General features: G+C 46.2%; 1 protein-coding gene across 2 annotated transcripts in view; it reads left to right on the forward strand.

Moving 5' to 3' along the window:
- The window catches only part of LOC115145105 (E3 ubiquitin-protein ligase SH3RF1-like), a 55,850-nt gene extending 38,116 nt beyond the window's left edge, over positions 1-17,734 (forward strand). The window contains exons 5-12 of one of the 2 annotated variants that reach the window (XM_029686369.2): positions 1,064-1,372; positions 5,635-5,745; positions 8,657-8,784; positions 9,639-9,809; positions 9,976-10,256; positions 10,490-10,803; positions 13,724-14,097; positions 14,268-17,734. In XM_029686369.2, the coding sequence (XP_029542229.1) occupies positions 1,064-1,372; positions 5,635-5,745; positions 8,657-8,784; positions 9,639-9,809; positions 9,976-10,256; positions 10,490-10,803; positions 13,724-14,097; positions 14,268-14,436 (1,857 nt within the window). In that variant the 3' untranslated portion in view covers positions 14,437-17,734. The remainder of the gene's footprint in view (positions 1-1,063; positions 1,373-5,634; positions 5,746-8,656; positions 8,785-9,638; positions 9,810-9,975; positions 10,257-10,489; positions 10,804-13,723; positions 14,098-14,267) is intronic. The other variant, XM_029686370.2, reaches the window with a different exon arrangement.
- The last annotated feature ends 299 nt before the right edge of the window (positions 17,735-18,033 follow it).

Consider the following 18,033-nt stretch of genomic DNA (forward strand, 5'->3'; position numbering starts at 1 on the left):
GAGAAACACAGGAGTGGGCGGAGACACGTCATAAAAGGAAGCACAATTTGAGGAAGGCAAGACCTTTTTCCGTGTGAATGCTTTTGTGAAGGTAATCTTTGACTCTGACGTCGAAATTGACATTCTTCGAAGCAGAGGAAGAGAAAGGCCCTATTTATGTGACAGATTTTTAGGTTTGTCTAATATCCCGACGGGGGCATCTTTGAAGGGAATGGATGCGAAACCATTCGTGCATATACAATTGGCTGTGTTTTCACAGCAAGAGACATACTATGTGTTCCTCCAAGGAAGACATTTTTCACTCGTGTCTCGCACAGGTTACACAAATATCCAAATGATGAGCACTGTACATTCAGCATATGTCACACAGTAAATATCTTTTTAAAAGAAAATATGAACAATTCTGGCACTGTCATAGAGGACAAACTCAAATCTAGGTCTTGCATAACCACACTTGATTATGGATGGGGAGTTCTGTCTGTGCAGTGATTCTATACTGATACCCGTTCTATATTTGGCTGTATATACTTGGCTGTACATCTGATCTAGTGCTACGTGTGTACACGGGACCACTTGGTGAACCCAGCTTAGCACTGCCTCTCCTCAGGATTGGTGTGAAAATTCTCCGCTTTGATGTTCTAAGTAGAGGAAGAGCAGCTCGGGGCTATCTGTGTCGTGGAGTGCTCCCTCGTCCTCCCTGTGATTAGCTAAACCCTTTTTAGTGTTCCTCCTTTGATTCCTGCCTCACACGAAAGAGGCCGTGAAGGCCTGCAGTCTCCTCCGCTCGCTGGCTGCCTGAAAACCCTCCACTCCCCCTGAGCCCAAGGTCCTCTCTCAACCCCCTGGCACTGGCTGTATTCTCAGCACACTGCTTTCTCCCATCAGATAAAGGCTGGTTTTCACTACGGCTAGTTTCATTATGAGGAGTGACCGCTTTCATTATCATATTAACAACTCCCTTTCTCTCCTATCTACCCCTCCACATCCTGCTCTCCATGTTCTCCCTTCACCTTTCCCCACCTTCCCTTCCCTATATCATCCTGTTCCCTCTCTCTTTCTGTAGTTTAACTCTGCGGCCCGCCAGCTGATTGAGTTAGACAAGCCTGGGGACTCCAGTGGGGACTCTGGCGAGGGGGCCTCGTCGGGCCCCCAGAGTAACGGGGGCCCCCACCGGGCCGGGGAGAAGAAGAACAGTAAGAAGCGCCACTCGTTCACCTCCCTCACCATGTCCCACAAGCCCTGTCTGGCCCCGCCCCCCCAGAGACACTCCATGGAGATCAGTGGGCCGGTCCTCATCAGCTCCTCCAACCCCACGGCAGCCGCACGCATCAGCGAGATCAGCGGAGGACTGTCCTGCAGCGCACCCTCACAGGTGAGATAGGAGGTAGAGGGAGCTACTGCGTTCCGTCTTGTCCAGTGTCTTTGTACTGTTTGGTTAGGGGCCTTGTATTCAACGAGGAAGCCACTAAATCGAGAGAACCTTATGTCTGAAGCACTCTTGTATATGATGAATGGAATAAATTTACCCAGAACCTAAAGTCTATTGTACCTAGTAATGAATTCCTCCACAATTTACTGTAGACTTTTGTTCTGAACAACCCCCTTAAAAAACAGAATTGTAAAAACCGTCAAGTTGGCCAGCAAAACAGCTAATTGGTCTATGGGTGGGTGTCTGTACTATGGACTAGTGTATAATCACTGCCATTGATTTCGTGGGATAGATGATGATGGACTTGTCACTCTGTCACCAGATCTGTCATAACCCTCAGTGTGTGTCCTGCTTCCTGTCCATCTGGGCTTGTTAATCAGGCGTAACGAGTGAGGAACCGAGGGAAACTATGTGCACTAAAGACGCTCACGCAACAAACAAGAAGCAGATTCCACACTCTTGTTTTCATCAGATATTTTTGTTCCCCGATAAAGATTCCCACTCTCCTTATGTCAGCAATTACCCACACTCCCCTCCCTCTCTCCCCACGTCATGCAGAACAGGCCAGGGCTTCGTCCAAGCGTTTGAAATTAAGGCTGCGTGACTCCACTCGCCCGCAAAAAAAGACTCCAGCTTAGCCCCTGAGGTTTCCACAGCAACCTCGGAATGGCAACCACTCACAGCTGCTCCGTGGTTGTCAGGCTCTGTAGCGAGAGAGCGAGAGAGAGAGAGAGGGTGGGGTGGCTGGGGGCTTGACAGACACAGGCAGGCAGGCAGACAGTTTAGCAGGCAGACAGGCACGCAGACTATAAGATTGACAGACAGATGATTAGTTAGCGTGTCAGGCAGGCTGAAGCGTTTTGTGACTGACGGGGGGCTGTGAGAACCTTCAGTAGGTTGCTTAGTTTTTTTCCTTCCATTTTCTCTCCAGTGGAGAACAGCGTAGAGGGGCATTGAGACGACAGCTGCCTCACACCAGCCTGCTTGGTATACAGAGTAGGGACTTCTATACTGACATTGCCAATGAGCATACACTCTCTTCACATGACGGTTAAATGTTGACTTCATTTCATGAGTATTATTTTGGTTTGAATGACACTATATATACAAAAGTTTGTGGACATCCCTCCAAAGAGTGAATTTGGCTATTTCAGCCACACCTGTTGCTGTCAGGTGTGTATATATCTGAGCACACAGCCATGCAATCTCCATAGACACACATTGGCAGTAAAATGGCCTTACTGAAGAGCTGTGACAACGTAGCACAAGGATGCCGCCTTTCCAACAAATCAGTTCGTCAAATGTCTGCCCTGCTATATCTTCCCTGGTCAACTGTAAGTGTTATTGGGAAGTGGAAACATCTAGAGGCAACAACGGCTCAGCCGTGAAGTGATAAGGCACACAAACTCACAGAACCGGAACGGCAAGTGCTGAAGCGCGTAGTGTGTAAAAATTGTCTGTCCTCGGTTGCAATACTAACTACCAAGTTCCAAACTGTCTCTGGAAGCAACGTCAGCGCAATAACTGTTCGTCGGGAGCGTCATGAAATGGGTTTCCATGGCCGAGCAGCCGCACACAAGCCTAAGATCAACATGCGCAATGCCAAGCGTTGACTGGAGTGGTGTAAAGCTTGGACTGGAGAAGTATGTTTTCTGGAGTGATGAAATACGTTTTCTGGAGTGATGAATCACGCTTCACCATCTTGCCCCAATGTATAGTGCCAACTAAAGTTTTGGTGAAGGAATAATGATCTGGGGCTGTTTTACATGGTCCGGGCTAGGCCTCGTAGTTCCAGTGAAGGGAAATCTTAACGCTACAGCATACAATGACATTCTAGATTATTCTGTGCTCCAACTTTGTGGCAACAGCCCCGTGCACAAAGCGAGGTCCATACATAAATAGTTGGTTGAGATTGGTGTGGAAGAACTTGACTGGCCTACACAGAGCCCTGACCTCAACCCCATTGAACATCTTTGGGATGAATTGGAATGCCGACTGCGCGCCTGGCCTAATCGCCCAAATTCAATGCCCAACCGCACTAATGCTCGTGGCTTCTTGAAAGCCTTCCCAGTAGAGTGGAGGCTGTTATGGCAGCAAAGGAGGGACCAACTCCATTCTTTTTTTACGAGATGTTCGATGAACAGGTGTCCACATACTTTTGGTCATGTAGTGTATCTTAAAAAATGTGACTTTTCTTTACCTATTAAACCAACATGGCTTTATAGTCTGTTGTTTGACAGCATTCAGTGGTCTCCCTCGTAGTCCCCGGCTTTTTCTGACTGTTGCAGCAGTCAGAAATTGAGCATTGATTTTGGAGGGTGTGATTCTCTTCTTGGTTATATTTTGAGTAGGAGAATAGAATGTACTATTTGAGTGTCTTCTCGCTGTCTCACCCCCTTGGGCATTGGGCTGCAACACATTTCAGACACACTAACATGCTTTACCCACAGCTTCTCCTGGGAAACAGCATTCTCACAAATCCTTTCTCCAACTGCTGGCATTCCTCATTAAAGCCTTGGCCACACAGGGAGGGGAGAATGATGTATTTTAAACTCTTCAGACTTCATCTGCCCTCATTATGAACGAGACACACTCTTTATTATAAAACCTCCGTTCCCACCTGGGAGGTGAGCCTGCTCTTTGAAACAGGCGCTGTACGACCCCCGATGGTTTGATTTCTAGATTAATGGGCTTAATAAAAACACATAAAGATGGAGCGAGACCCCAGGTGGAATCTGTGACTCGGCCTCTCGCCTCTCTTCTCTCGCTCCTTCAAAGCAGACTGAAAAACGACCACGGGAAGCAGTTGTTGCCCGGGGGGCCAGAGGGAGGGAGTGTATGGGAATGAGCACGTCCACTGCTTTTATTTCAGAGGGAATGGACTTGAGGAGACTGTTGACTAAAGGAGCCCGTAGTGTATGAAAACAGAACTGCTACTCTTTTAATGTGTTGTAAATTGGAAGCTCTGTTACGTTGTAACTGATGTGCTGTACACGTACACTCACATATATGTGGCTCATACACATATAGCTAAATGCTCAACACAGATATAGCCTAGTACAGTACTGCAAGTGTGGGTACTGTAGCCCCTCACAATGAGACGTTTTCTGTGGCCTTCTTGCCTCATTGCACCGTCCCCTGCTACACAGTTGATTTGAGTTTGACGTGGGTCCTCTGTAATGATTTACCTTTCGGCTGCTCTGCTCTGTCTGGGGCAGTCATGCATGGCTTGCGGGGAGTAAAGGGTACAAGGAGACATTGTGTGTCCAACAGTATTGCCCTGTGAGTCAGTGTCATGCAACATGTGAGTCAGTGTCGCGCAATGCGTGAATCACTGTGGTTCACTCTCTCTCAGCAAGGGGCCTCAGCAGTTATCAGTCTTCACCCGGCCAATGGAAACTTGTTCTTGACAGTCATATGACCTCACCCAGCCAAGCGTGTCATCAGGACACCAGCACAGCTTGACTTAGCCAATTGGCTCCACCGCTGCTGTGAAGGCGACATTTCAATGTGACATTTTAAGTCTATGTGTGACATGTTTTAGAGACTGGGTTGGGTAGGTGACTTTCTAAATGGAACCTGTTAGTTACGAGTTACCTGTCAAATTGTTATCAGTAATGTAACTTTTGGATTACCCAAACTCAGTCATGTAAATGGATTTTCCCTATAAGAGGTATTAGAAGAAGACAAAAGGGATCCATCAAATGCATTTGTTGTGTCATCATAGTGGTCTCTGTATTGTGGTTAGACTCGCTCAGGTGGGAAAAAAACTTGAACCTGCGCCTTTTTTCAATGCTGACTTGAACGTCATTGAGAAAACAGAAATGTGTCGATATGTTATTTCGCGAACATCCTTTCTGAATTGAAAAGTAATCCAATAAGGAATCATCTAGTTTTTCAAAAGTATCTCTAATCTGATTACAATATTTGTGCTGGTAATGTAACTGGGTACTGTTTTTTTTTTTGTAATCCCATTGCATGTAATCAGTTACTCCCCAACCCTGTTTAGAGATGAAATAACAAGTCTTCTGCCCATGTGAGACTGGATGCGAGGAGACAGACGAGCACAAATGGAGGGTTGCAACCATCGTTGAAATACCATAGTTGTTCTAGCACACAGTCCTGTGCTCTGTGTGTAATGCTATTATATTGTAGGAGTAGTGGTGGTATTGAGGAAGTTGTCTGACTTTGTCCATCCTCAACAGGTACACATCTGCACAGCTGGACTCATAGTGACCCCTCCCCCCAGCAGTCCTGTTACTACGGCAACTGTCTTCACGTTTCCCCCGGAGACGAGCTATACATCCATCCCCGTGGTAGGTGGAGTTCTCTCTTCAACTGAAACTACACTACGGGGCCTCTAATACTGGCTTTAAAAGATTTTTAATTGGCCCATGGCACTTCACTTACATCAGGTTCCTCTTAAAACAGAACCTGCATACAGTAGCGTCTGCTGCCATGGCTGTGCCGTGTTCAGCGGAGTGTGGGGAAGGGTGTGTGGCTGTGTTGCTATGTGGTACTGCTGAGAATGTATACATAAAGGTTGAGCTCTCCGCTTCAATGGAGAACTCAACATGATGTTTCTGTACAGATGATTTCTCTGGCCTGCAGGCAATCTAATTATCTCCGCTCTAGCGTCGGCAACACACACACACACACACACACACACACACAAGCATGTAGGCCCTTCTGAGTGCTGTGCCACTCCCTCCCCCCCCCCATTGCTCCATAGTAGTTATGTCTGTCTGCTCCTCAGGCCTGTTAATGTCAAGTTGAGACACATTTATCTTGTTCCTTGTTTATTTCTCTGCAGATACAGTGCCGTCAAAGTATTCATACCCCTTGACTTATTCCACATTTTGTTCAGCCTGAAATCCATTTTTGTTTCTGTTTCACCTATCTACACGCAATACCCCATAATGACAGTGAAAACATGTTTTTGGAAATGATTGAAAATGAAATATCTCATTTCCATAAGGATTCACACGAGTCAATGCTTTATCACCTTTGGTGACGATCGCAGCTTTGAGTCATCTTGGATATTTCTGTTTCAGCATTGCACATCTGGATTTGGGGATTTTCTTCCTTGCAGATTTTCTCAAGCTTTGTTAAGTTAGATGGGAAGTGGCTGTGAACCGCAATCTTCAAGTCTTTCCACAGATTTTCAATGCGATTCAAGTCTGGGCTTTGGCTTTGCAACTCAAGGACTTTCACATTCTTGTTCTGAAGCCATTCCAGTGTTGCTTTGGCTATATGCTTAGGGTCATTGTCCTGTCAGAACGTAAATCTTCACCCCCAGTCTGTTTGCACTGTGAAGCAGGTTCTCATCAACAATTTGCCTGTATATAAGCTCCATTCATTGTTCCCTCTATCCTTACCAGTCTCCCAGTCCCAGTTGCTGAAAATAATCCCCATGGCATGATGCTGCCACCACCCTGCTTCACGGTAGTGGTGGTGTTAGACGGGTGATGAGCTGTGCCAGGCTTTCTCCAGACATAGCGCTTTGCATTCAGGCCAAATATCTTTAAAAAATTATCATCGGAAGACAGAATCTTTCACGTGCCTTTTTTGCAAACTCCAGGCGTGCTGTAATGTGCCTTTTTCTCGGGAGTGGCTTCCGTCTGGCCACTCCCATAAAGGTGGTCACCTCCCTGAACAAGGTCCTTCTTGCCCGGTTGCTCAGTTTGGTTTTGACGTCTGGGTAGTTACATATATATATATATATATAATTTCCCAGTGATGGAAACCACGGTGCGCTTGGAAACTTTCAACACTCTAGAAATTGTTAAACCCTTCCCCAGATGTAAGCCTCATCACAATTCTATCTCAGAGATCTACAGACTTCATGGTGTAGTGTCTGCTCTGACATGCACTGTCAACTGTGGGACCTTGTAGACCGGTGTGTTTCTTTCTAAATCATGTCCAAACTGAATTGGCCACAGGTGGAATCCAATCAAATTGTAACGACATCTCAAGGGTGATCAAAGGAAATTGGATGCACCTGAGCTCAATTTGGAGTGTCATAGCAAAGGGGTCTGAATAATTATGTAAATTAGATGGTTCTGTGTTTCATTTTAAATAAATTAGCTAAAATGTCTAAACGTGTTTTCATTTTTGTCATTATGGGATATTGTGTGTAGATGGGTGAGAAAATCCATTTGGAATTCAGGCTGTAACAAGAAAATGGGTATAACTACTTTCTGAAGTCACTGTACATGGATAGTTACACATGTTTAGAAGAAGCCCACCTCTTTCTCAGTACACCAATGTGTCTGTGTATGATTGTGTAATAGTTGTTTAGGTCTGGTTTCTGTCCCGTTAGAAGCAGAACAAGGAGTAGAGCCCAGTGGAATCCGCTCACTGCGGGCCTGTGGGCTGAACTATATAATGTTTCAAGAAATGTTTTTACTTTCATATGGTCCTCATTAAACACAGCAATGGATTCACCAGGCCCCAGTGTCATTTCTATAGCAACAAACAAGCAAACAAGCATGCTGGAGATTCCTTCCCAGATCTCAGGGGAAGTTGGGGACAAGACCAAACCTCTGTGTCAAGCGATACTCTCCCTCATTGAACAGAGTAAATGATATCCCTCTTTCACTGACCAGTTTCTCTCATTATGTAACACCTAGTCAGTCATTGATTATAAGGCCAGGGGTGGGCCTCCCGAGTGGCGCAGTGATCGAAGGCACTGCATCGCAGTGCTAGAGGTGTCACTACAGACCTGGGTACGATCCCAGGCTGTGTCACAACCGGCTGGGATCGGGAGACCCATAGGGCAGCGCACAATTGTCCCAGCGGCATCCGGGTTAGCGGAGGGTTTGGCCGGGGGTGCTTTACTTGGCTCATCGCGCTCTAGCGACTCTTTGTGGCGGGCCAGGCGCCTGCAGGCTGACCTCTGTTGTCAGTTGAACGGTGTTTCCTCTGACACATTGGTGCGGCTGGCTTCCAGGCTAAGCGGGGCGGGGGGTGTTAAGAAGCGCAGTTTGGCGGGTCATGTTTCAGAGGACTCAAGACCCCCCCCAAGAGCTATAACAGTAATGTAACACTGTCATGTTGCGCTAAAGGCAGTGAATTGTTTATTTGTGGTGCCGGTCTTTCTTTCGGCTCCAAACAAAGATGTTTTTTTATGCAAGATTTGATTCAAGCTCACTATAAACTGTTCTAATATGCTGTCTAATCTCTTTCAGACTATCGTTGTTGATGTTTGTTGTTTTTCATTGACAGGATGCTCGCCCTCCTCCCCCGCCGCCTCCACCACAATCTTCAGCGGTGGGAGCAGCCTCCTCGTTGGCTGCCAGTCAGAGACCCTCCCCCAGCACTAGTGAACAGAGTGGGCGGCAAAGACCCACAGTGTGAGTATACACACACAGATGCATGTAACACTCTTCCACGTATAAAGTACAAGCACGCTAATCCCGAGAGAACATGCAGTGAAACAGCAGGTTCCACACATGGCTAGGGCATGGGTCCTTCTGGGTGGGTTCTGGGAGTTCTCCAAGCCTCTGAATGACCCCTAAGCTGTCAGTGTGGAGCACCAGAGGTTGACCCAGAGCTCCGTTGACTGATGAAAGGGCAACACCTGTGGGGGACAGTCTCCTGGGTCCTATCAGAGACCCTGTCTGTCACCTTTGACCCCTGGCCCCTCACATCATTACTCCTCTGAGACTCCAGACACCTGATTGGAATTAAATACGGCCCACCTCCCCAAAGCGTGTATCTGTGTGTGTGTCTACATTTTTCTTCATTTCCGCTCCCCTGACACCAGTGAAAGTGTCTATGCTGTCTTTTAGCAGTGGTTCTTTAAAGCCTCTGAGGTTCCTGGAGACATGCCTTTCCCACTCCCTTTACAGCTCCTCCGTGGTGCCCTGACCCACATATCTGTGTCATTCAGAACGTAACCATAGCATTCCTCTACAGTAGTATAGTGCAGCTTTCTCTTAATGTACTGTAGGAAGACCAGTCCAGAAGGGACTGTCCGCCTCTGTCTTCCAGTAAGGGTTTCAGAGCGAGAGAGAGGAGATGTTGACGAACATTCTTTAGACTGTGGTAGGGGGGGTAAATTTAGCTCATGTGACAGACTAAATGTTCGAAACACACAACACGTCTTCGATTGACTCATTTCCTCCTGAGGGTAATTGGACAGTCCCCCGTGTGTGTGTCAATATATGTGTTTGATGTTCCCCGTCTCTCTCGCCTCCCTCTCCAGCTACGTGGCCCTGTTTCCCTACACCCCCCGTAAGGAGGATGAGTTGGAGCTGAGGAAGGGAGAGATGTTCCTGGTGCTGGAGCGCTGTCAAGATGGATGGTTCAAAGGCACCTCCATGCACACTGGCAAGATAGGAGTGTTTCCTGGCAATTACATGAGCCCAGTCAGCAGGTCTGACGCAGACATTACACACACACACACACCTGTGTGTGTGTGTGTATATATACTATAGGCGCACACACACACACGTGTACACACTGATTATCTCTGTATATGCAGCGTTCCTAAGGCTCCCCTGCCCTAACACTTCCTCCCTGTCCTCTGTTTGTCCCGTTAGGACGGTGTCCGGCAGCACCCAACCCAAAGCGCCCCTTGCTCTGTGCACCCAGGCTGGGCGAGGGGTCACCATCGTCAGCCCCTCCTCCACTCCTCTGGGGGCCATTGTTCCAGGGCCTGACTTCAACAAGGCCCTCCCCATCTGCCCGGGCCCAGCCCTCTCCAGCCCTTTACCCGCGGGCATGGTGACTGCTGCTCACGTGACAACGGGACAGGCCAAGGTGCTCATGCACATGACGTCCCAGATGACTGTTAACCAGGCACGCAATGCTGTCAGGACAGGTAGGGTCCCCTGGGGGAAGAGGAAGGGTGCAAGCATACATTCTATGTAGCCAGTGTAGGATAGTGTATGTGATTGTGAATTTATGATGAAAGGGGCATATGGTTCTGTGTGTATGGTCTAACCACGTGCCTCTCCTCTGCTATGGTTCTGTGTGTATGGTCTAACCACGTGCCTCTCCTCTGCTATGGTTCTGTGTGTATGGTCTAACCACGTGCCTCTCCTCTGCCCCCAGCAGCCTGCCACAGTCAGGACCGGCCCACGGCTGCTGTGACGCCCATCCAGTCACAGACATCTGTAGCCTACCTGGCAGTGTGCCAATCCCAGACCTGCTCCTCCTCTTCCAACCCTGCCCAGGGCTGTGTCCGTGCTGGGGTGGCACTGGGATGTGCTGCTGCCTCCCTCACCCCGCCAAACGTCAGCGCCGCGTCCCTGGATGGCGATGCCCTGCGACAAGTGGCAGTCCTCACCATGCCTGTCGCCCCTGGCAACGGCAACTCCATGTCAGCTAACTCCTCCCTCGCCTGTCGGCTGGACAAGGATGGCAAGGTGGGCATTCGTGATAGCACCCTAGTTGGGATGTGCATCGATCCCTTTCCAGACGATTCTATACGTATCTAGATACTTGGGGTCCGATACCATACAGGAACGATATGTTTTAGTTTGAAACTATGCGATTCGGTTTGATGCGATACGATTTGATGCACTAACAGTTGATGAACGAACACATTTATTTTCCATTCTAAATTCAAATCTGCTGATGGAGCTCATATATAGCACAACTTTAGATTTCACCCCTATCTCATAATAAACATTAAGAACACCTGCTCTTTCCATGACAGACTGACCAGGTGAAAGCTGTGATCTCTGATTGATGTCACTTGTGAAATCCACTTAAATCAACGTAGATGAAGGGTAGGAGACAAGTTAATTGAAGAAGGATTTTGAAGCCTTGAGACATGGATTTTTTGTATGCGTGTCATTCGGAGGGATTGATGGGCAAGACAAAAGATTTAAGTGCCTTTTGAACGGGGTATAGTAGTAGGTGCCGGAGCACCGGTTTGTGTCAAGAACTGCAATGCTGCTGGTTTTTTTACACAACAGTTTCATGTGTGTATCAAGAGAACGGTCCACCAGCCAACTTAACACAATTGTGGGAAGCATTGGAGTCAACATGGCCAGCATCCCTGTAGAACACTTTCGACTACAGCTGTCCCCATTTAGTCGACTTGTTTGATCGATAATATTGCGCCAGCCATTTTACAAACATTTGAATGCTGAAGGTGATGTGCAGATGTACCAGATCAGGAATAGGCCTACCTATTGGTCAGCACGCGAAGCAGCGCACGGTTTGGGCTCCCGCGGACCAATGCACTCCATATCTTAAACATTTGAACTGGGGACCGATGCACATCAGTGAATCGTTACATCCCCACAACTTCGCCATCAGTATTGCTATCTGCAATGGTAGCATATCTCTCACGTTTGTATATAGTGTCAAGAAAAGTATGTGAACCCTGCATAAATTAGTCATCTAAGTCACAACAACAGACAAACATAGTGTTTTTACAATAATTTGTGTGTTATTAGTTAGTTTATCTTGTCTATATTGAATACATCATTTAAACATTCCATTCACAGTGTAGGTTGGAAAAAGTATGGCTAATGACTTTGGAGTCAGCTAACCTGGAGCCCAATCAACGAGACGAGACTGGAGATGTTGGTTAGAGCTGCCTTACCCTATAAAAAACACTCACCATAAGCGTTGCCTGATGTGAACCATGCCTCGAACAAAAGATCTCAGAAAACCCTAAATTAAGAGTTGTTGACTTGCATAAAGCTGGAAAGGGTTACAAAAGTATCTCTGACAGCCTTGATGTTCATCAGTCCACGGTAGGACAACTTGTCTATAAATGGAGAAAGTTCAGCACTGTTGCTACTCTCCCTAGAAGTGGCCGTCCTGCAAAGATGACTGCAAGGGCACAGTGCAGAATGCTCAATGAGGTTAAGAAGAATCCTAGAGTATCAGCTAAAGACTTACAGAAATCTCTGGAACATGCTAACATCTCTGTTGACAAGTCTACGATACGTAAAACACTAAACAAGAATGGTGTTCATGGGAGGACACCACGGAAGGAAGCCACTGCTGTCCAAAAAAACCATTGCTGCACTTCTGAAGTTTGCAAAAGTGCACCTGGATGTTCCACAGCGCTACTGGCAAAATATTCTGTGGACAGATGAAACTACAGTTGAGTTGTTTTTCAAGGAACACAACACTATGTGTGGAGAGAAAAAAGGCACAGCACACCAACATCAAAACCTCATCCAAACTGTAAAGTATGGTGAAGGGAGCATCATGGTTTGGGGCTGCGTTGGAGCCTGGATAGCTTGCTATCATCGACGGGAAAATGAATTCCCAAGTTTATCAAGACATTTTTCAGGAGAAGTTTAGTCTCTGTCCGCCATTTGAAGCTCAACAGAAGTTGGGTGATGCAACAGGACAACAACCCAAAACACCAAAGTAAATCAACAACAGAATGACTTCAACAGAAGACAATACGCCTTCTGGAATGGCCCATTTAGAGTCCTGACCTCAACCCGATTTGAGATGCCGTGGCATGACCTCGGGAGCAGTTCACACCAGACACCCCAAGAAAATTGCTGAACTGAAACAGTTTTGTAAAGAGGAATGGTCCAAAATTCCTCCTGACTGTTGTGCAGGTCTGATTCGCAACTACAGAAAACGTTTGGTTGAGGTTATTGCTGCCAAAAGAGGGTCAACCAGTTATTAAATCCAAGTGTTCATACTTTTCCACCCTGCTCTGAATGTTTATACGATGTATTCAATAAAGACATGAAAACATATAGATGTTTGTTATTAGTTTAAGCAGATTGTTTGTCTATTTTTGTGACCTAGATGAAGATCAAATTTTATGACCAATTTATGCAGAAATCTAGGTATTTCCAAAGGGTTCATATACTTTTTCTTGCCACTGTAGCTACTTGTATCATGCCTAGCATATCTGGCTGATGTGAAACACGGCTACAGTGGATTGGTGAAATAGTTCACATTTGCCCGGAGTTTCTGGTGCCCTTGTTTTGAATACCAGGCGCTCAGTATTTTTTGTTGAACACAGGAGTCCTTCCAGTTTATCTTTAGAAACAAATTCTCACACAGAGCTCTTGTCTGTTTCACGGGTGGGCCCTGGGAATTGAGTTAGAGAGTGAGAGAAACTCTGCTGGCTGTAGCCCTGAAGACATCATTACACAACAGTGATTTAGTCTGGAGCAAATTCTCATCTGGCCCTAATGACCATGACAATGGATTATGTTTATGCAGATTTGACTGTCCACACAGTGAGTTCCTGTAAGACAGTCTATATGCAGCTTACACCATTATCAGACAAGTGCATGGTAGTAGCACCGTGAATTGAAATTTTTCTCTCTGTTTCGTTCTTTTGTTCTGCAGAGGGAAAAGAAAGGTATTCTGAAGCTGTTGTCGTCTAACAAGAAGAAGTCTCGCCCCTCTCCCCCCTCATCCCCCACCCTGGAGGCAGAGCAGGCTGCTACGGGGGATGTCTTCCAGGGGGCCATGGGCCCCGACATTACCCCTTCTCCCTCCTCTGCTGGCGTTGTCGTGGGTAACCATGGCCGTGCTGTCCCCTGCCCTGTGGAGCCTGAGTCTACTGCCGCCTCTTCATCCTCCTGTTCCTCAGCCCCGGAGTTAACGCACCGGAAGAGTAGCCCCCTGGACGGATGTGCCCCCATCGCCCCGCCACCTCGCCAGGCATGCTCCTCCCTCACCTCCCAGCAGCACGACGCTCGGCCAATCCTATGCGAGAGGTACAGCATTTCTTATATTGTAGAACAGTGACATATTGTTAAAGGTCTGTCTGATGTTGTGATTCTGCTGGAATTGTGGTGTGCGTGTGTGTGGTGTCTCTGATCTCCTGTGCTTCTGCAATGTGTCAGTACAGTATCCCCTCTGATTCCTCCCCCCCCCCCCTTCTCAGGTACAGAGTGGTGGTGTCCTACCCCCCTCAGAGTGATGCAGAGCTGGAGCTCAAAGAGGGAGACATAGTGTTTGTCCACAGGAAGAGGGAGGACGGCTGGTTCAAAGGAACACTCCAGAGGAACGGCAGGACCGGACTGTTCCCTGGCAGCTTCGTAGACGGCATCTGACTCACACTTGACCACAGTAGACCGACCGTGACCTGACCATACCATGAACTGACCATCAATGGAACCAAGTCTGACTTTGTTGTTGCCTTGTTTTGGGGTCAAGCTGCGAGCCAACCAGCTGAAGTTGCTAGGGACAGGATGAGATGGATACATACACAACATTTAAAGTGGTCCAGAGTACAGAGGAGAAGAATGCTGAAATAATTTAAACTGAGCTGCAGAGGAAGAGGAAGAGGAGCTAGCTGTCAGTTGGAAGCACGGTGGACCGAGCTGGAGGAGAGCACACTACTCCTGTTGATTTCCTTTTTGTCAGTTATTTATATCTGTAACAATTGAAAACGTTAAATGTGTGCCTTGTACTGTTCCTCACTTTAGTGTATATAAAGAAACAAAGACCAGAGAGTCAGAACTAATAATATGAACTGTTAATAGATGGAAATATGACAAGTTGAAATGTGTTTTTTTGCGGGGGGGGGTTCTGTAAAAGATGTGCTTGACCTTTCGTGGTTTAGGGGTTGTAGTCAGCGCCTGTCTTATGACATGTTTCCTACATCACTTTGTGCTTGTCTCTCATTGGCTGCCGTGCTGCATGTTAATATTGCATGGTGTCTCCACTGATTGGCTGTTTGAGCGCAAACGTAAAGAATACAGCAGATGGGAGGAGAATCAGTGATGTCATCATCAGCACATGCAGTGAAGCAAGAAAAGGTGTAGAGGTGGGCCCAATTCCAATCTGATCCCTTGAACATATTCTTCTATTGACTGGAAGGTATCAGCTGGATGTCATTAGCTCCATACCCTCTGGTTGGGTAGTTGGAGTTTCTGACATATTGCAAACACCCATCTATTCATTTGACATCCAATTTGGCCCAGAACCTCTCTCCAAAAATGGAATTTGCACAACCTCCTCCTGTATCCCTTGGACCTTTTGGTGTTCCAAATGGCCTCTCCTTGGGCTCCAGGACCCCTTATTGGAGAGCGGGAGAGTCATCTTGGTGGAATTATTATACCGTTGATGATCTGATGCCTGGTGAGGTTTTCCAAACATTTCCATAACGTTAGGAAAGCCAGCGTCTGCTGTTGATTTACATTATTATTATGGATTTTGATTTGGTCTTGCCTTTTTTGACATGTTAACTAAACACACTCCATAGATGTTGCAATCAAGTGTTACTTACTGTATATGGTTCTGTTTGTACTTAATGAACATTGTAGCTGTTCCCCCCCCCCCCACTCCTCTAATAGTAGACCAACCTCATCGGACATACTGCATCTCAAGTGAACGACGGACACAATCGCGATCAACACAGGAACCATAATCATGCGACTCTGATAGTTCCGTCTTAACAATACATGGGGATCTCTATCCACTTGGATCTATACGACGCCAGATGCTCTGGACAGCGCCTCCTACAGCATGGAGATGCAGCAAGATGTCTGACAGGCCTGCTCTATGTATGACCTTCACGGGCTCTCAACCCTCATTTCAAAGATGAATTCATTCCTAACGTGTCGTCAATACAAGACAAAACACTGCTTACCTATAAAGCAGATTGTTTTCCTAATGTAACCATATCACTGATATCACTCCCCCAATACAATCTAGTGTGTTTCTCCTTGAAGTTGCGAGTAGTTTTTTTCAATTTTAATTTTTTATAAATACGATCAATGACTTGGACAACGTTGATTCTTAGCTGTACAGCGCGTCTATACAATGTGTGTGATGATAGGTGTTCTATTGACTTGAATATGATTTGTGTGTGGCTGGTTTGAGTTTTGGTAGCCGTTTTTTAGTTTTCTGTTTGTTTCAAAGCACAAAAAAAAGAGAGCGAGGTGCGACTTGATTGGGTTTGGAGGGTGTGAAACCCCAGAGCCCTGGGTCCTACTTATTCTCAGCTACTTTTGATTTCAAAATAATCCAGTCCCACTCCACACACTCTCCACCTCATCCTCCTCCATAGGTCTTCAGTCATTGTAATGAGATTGACAGCACTGCTAGTAAGAAACACCAGGCACCACACGATGAGCCATTGATTTGATCCAAATCTCCTATTTTTTGGCAGTGTAGAAAAGTCTCAATTGGATTATATTAGTCAATGATAGACAGTAAGTGGCTGTTCTATTGTTAGTGGGCTCCCTTCACTATAGCACACCAGGCAGACACCAAGAGGACAGTGTCCTTGGTTTTCCTCCAGCTGCAGCCTCTTCTATCAGATGCTATGGTGCAATATCAACAGCTGAGGCCACTGTGTCTAAATGACAGGTTGGACCTGTAGGCACTAATCTACCGCAACAAGAGGTTTGCTCCTAGCAACTGGGTATCAACAGGCATAAGGAGGTTGGAAGGCATTTTGGATATTTCATGTCAGACCTGAGGGGAATATTTTCCAAAGCATGTTTTAAGTGGGTGTTTGTCATACAGTAGATGGGACCACTATGTGTGACTGCTGGATTTGTTTTATGTTGTTTTGAAATAACATTTGAGTTGGGAGTAAAGGCTCTATAAAGTGGTACGAAACACTGTTCAGACCTGTTTGCTTCTCAATTTGCCTATGTAGAATGAACCTAATGTTCCACTGCTGTCTTGGCATTCACCATCTCCACCTCACCTCTAATGCTGAACTGGGTTTTGCATTTGGAGTGCTTTCTGTTACTGATGAGCCTTTTTTTATTTTATTTATTTCATACATTACACGCATACATTTAACTACTGTACCATCAGTATATACAGATGTAGGATTGTAATTTGAGCCGGTTTGCTACAGCATGAGGATGGTCCTACAGCAACAGGAATTATGTGGATTACAATTAGTGGATATTTTTGTAGGGGCTGATACATTTTTTGTAATTGGACATTTCAAACCTGAAATACACTGCAAGTTTTACATTTCCTGCATTGCAGCAAAGTTCTCCTGCAACAAAGTGATCAAATTAAGATCTTCCATATGTACCATAGTCAGTTTAGTCATATTGATTTCACATAGTTTAATGATCAAATAATGACATTCTCTGACTCGAGAACAACCGAAGCAGTTGGGTGTGCCTGTGAACATGTTTTCACTGTAATCTCATGCCTTGTTGGAACACAAGGTAGCACTAAAGTCTGCTTTATTCAACTAAACAGATTCTCCTCATGCCAAGGTGACTGGCTTGATGTTTTTTTGGCGGGGTTGTTATAATTAGTTTTATATAGTTAGTCTGATCATGGTGAAATTGGCATCCATTCAAAACATTAAGTATGAGGGAATAGCACATTTTGTAAAAAAATAACTAGAACAATAAAAGCTAATGGTTTCCATGTTTTTGTCAGTCCTCTTAATTTGTGTGTGTCTCATTGCGTTTAGCTGGTCTCTTCCTGCCAGTGTAGAGGTGTCTGAAAGCATTACCACAGACATGAGGGACTGAAGACACGACAGCAAGGTCACCTCTCGTCTCTATTCTCATCCCTCTGCAAGATCTGCTTAAGATTGTGCGTATGCATTGAAGCAATCCTCTCTATGTATGAGCCATGTTACAATCCCCACCAAGTGGGTTTACCTTATTGATGCGTAGGGTGTTTCCCTTTTACACAAGGGTTCGTTTCCCGCTCCTTCCATT

The sequence above is a fragment of the Oncorhynchus nerka genome, linkage group LG17 (assembly GCF_034236695.1).
Source record: "Oncorhynchus nerka isolate Pitt River linkage group LG17, Oner_Uvic_2.0, whole genome shotgun sequence".
In the NCBI taxonomy this organism is placed as follows: Eukaryota; Metazoa; Chordata; class Actinopteri; order Salmoniformes; family Salmonidae; genus Oncorhynchus; species Oncorhynchus nerka.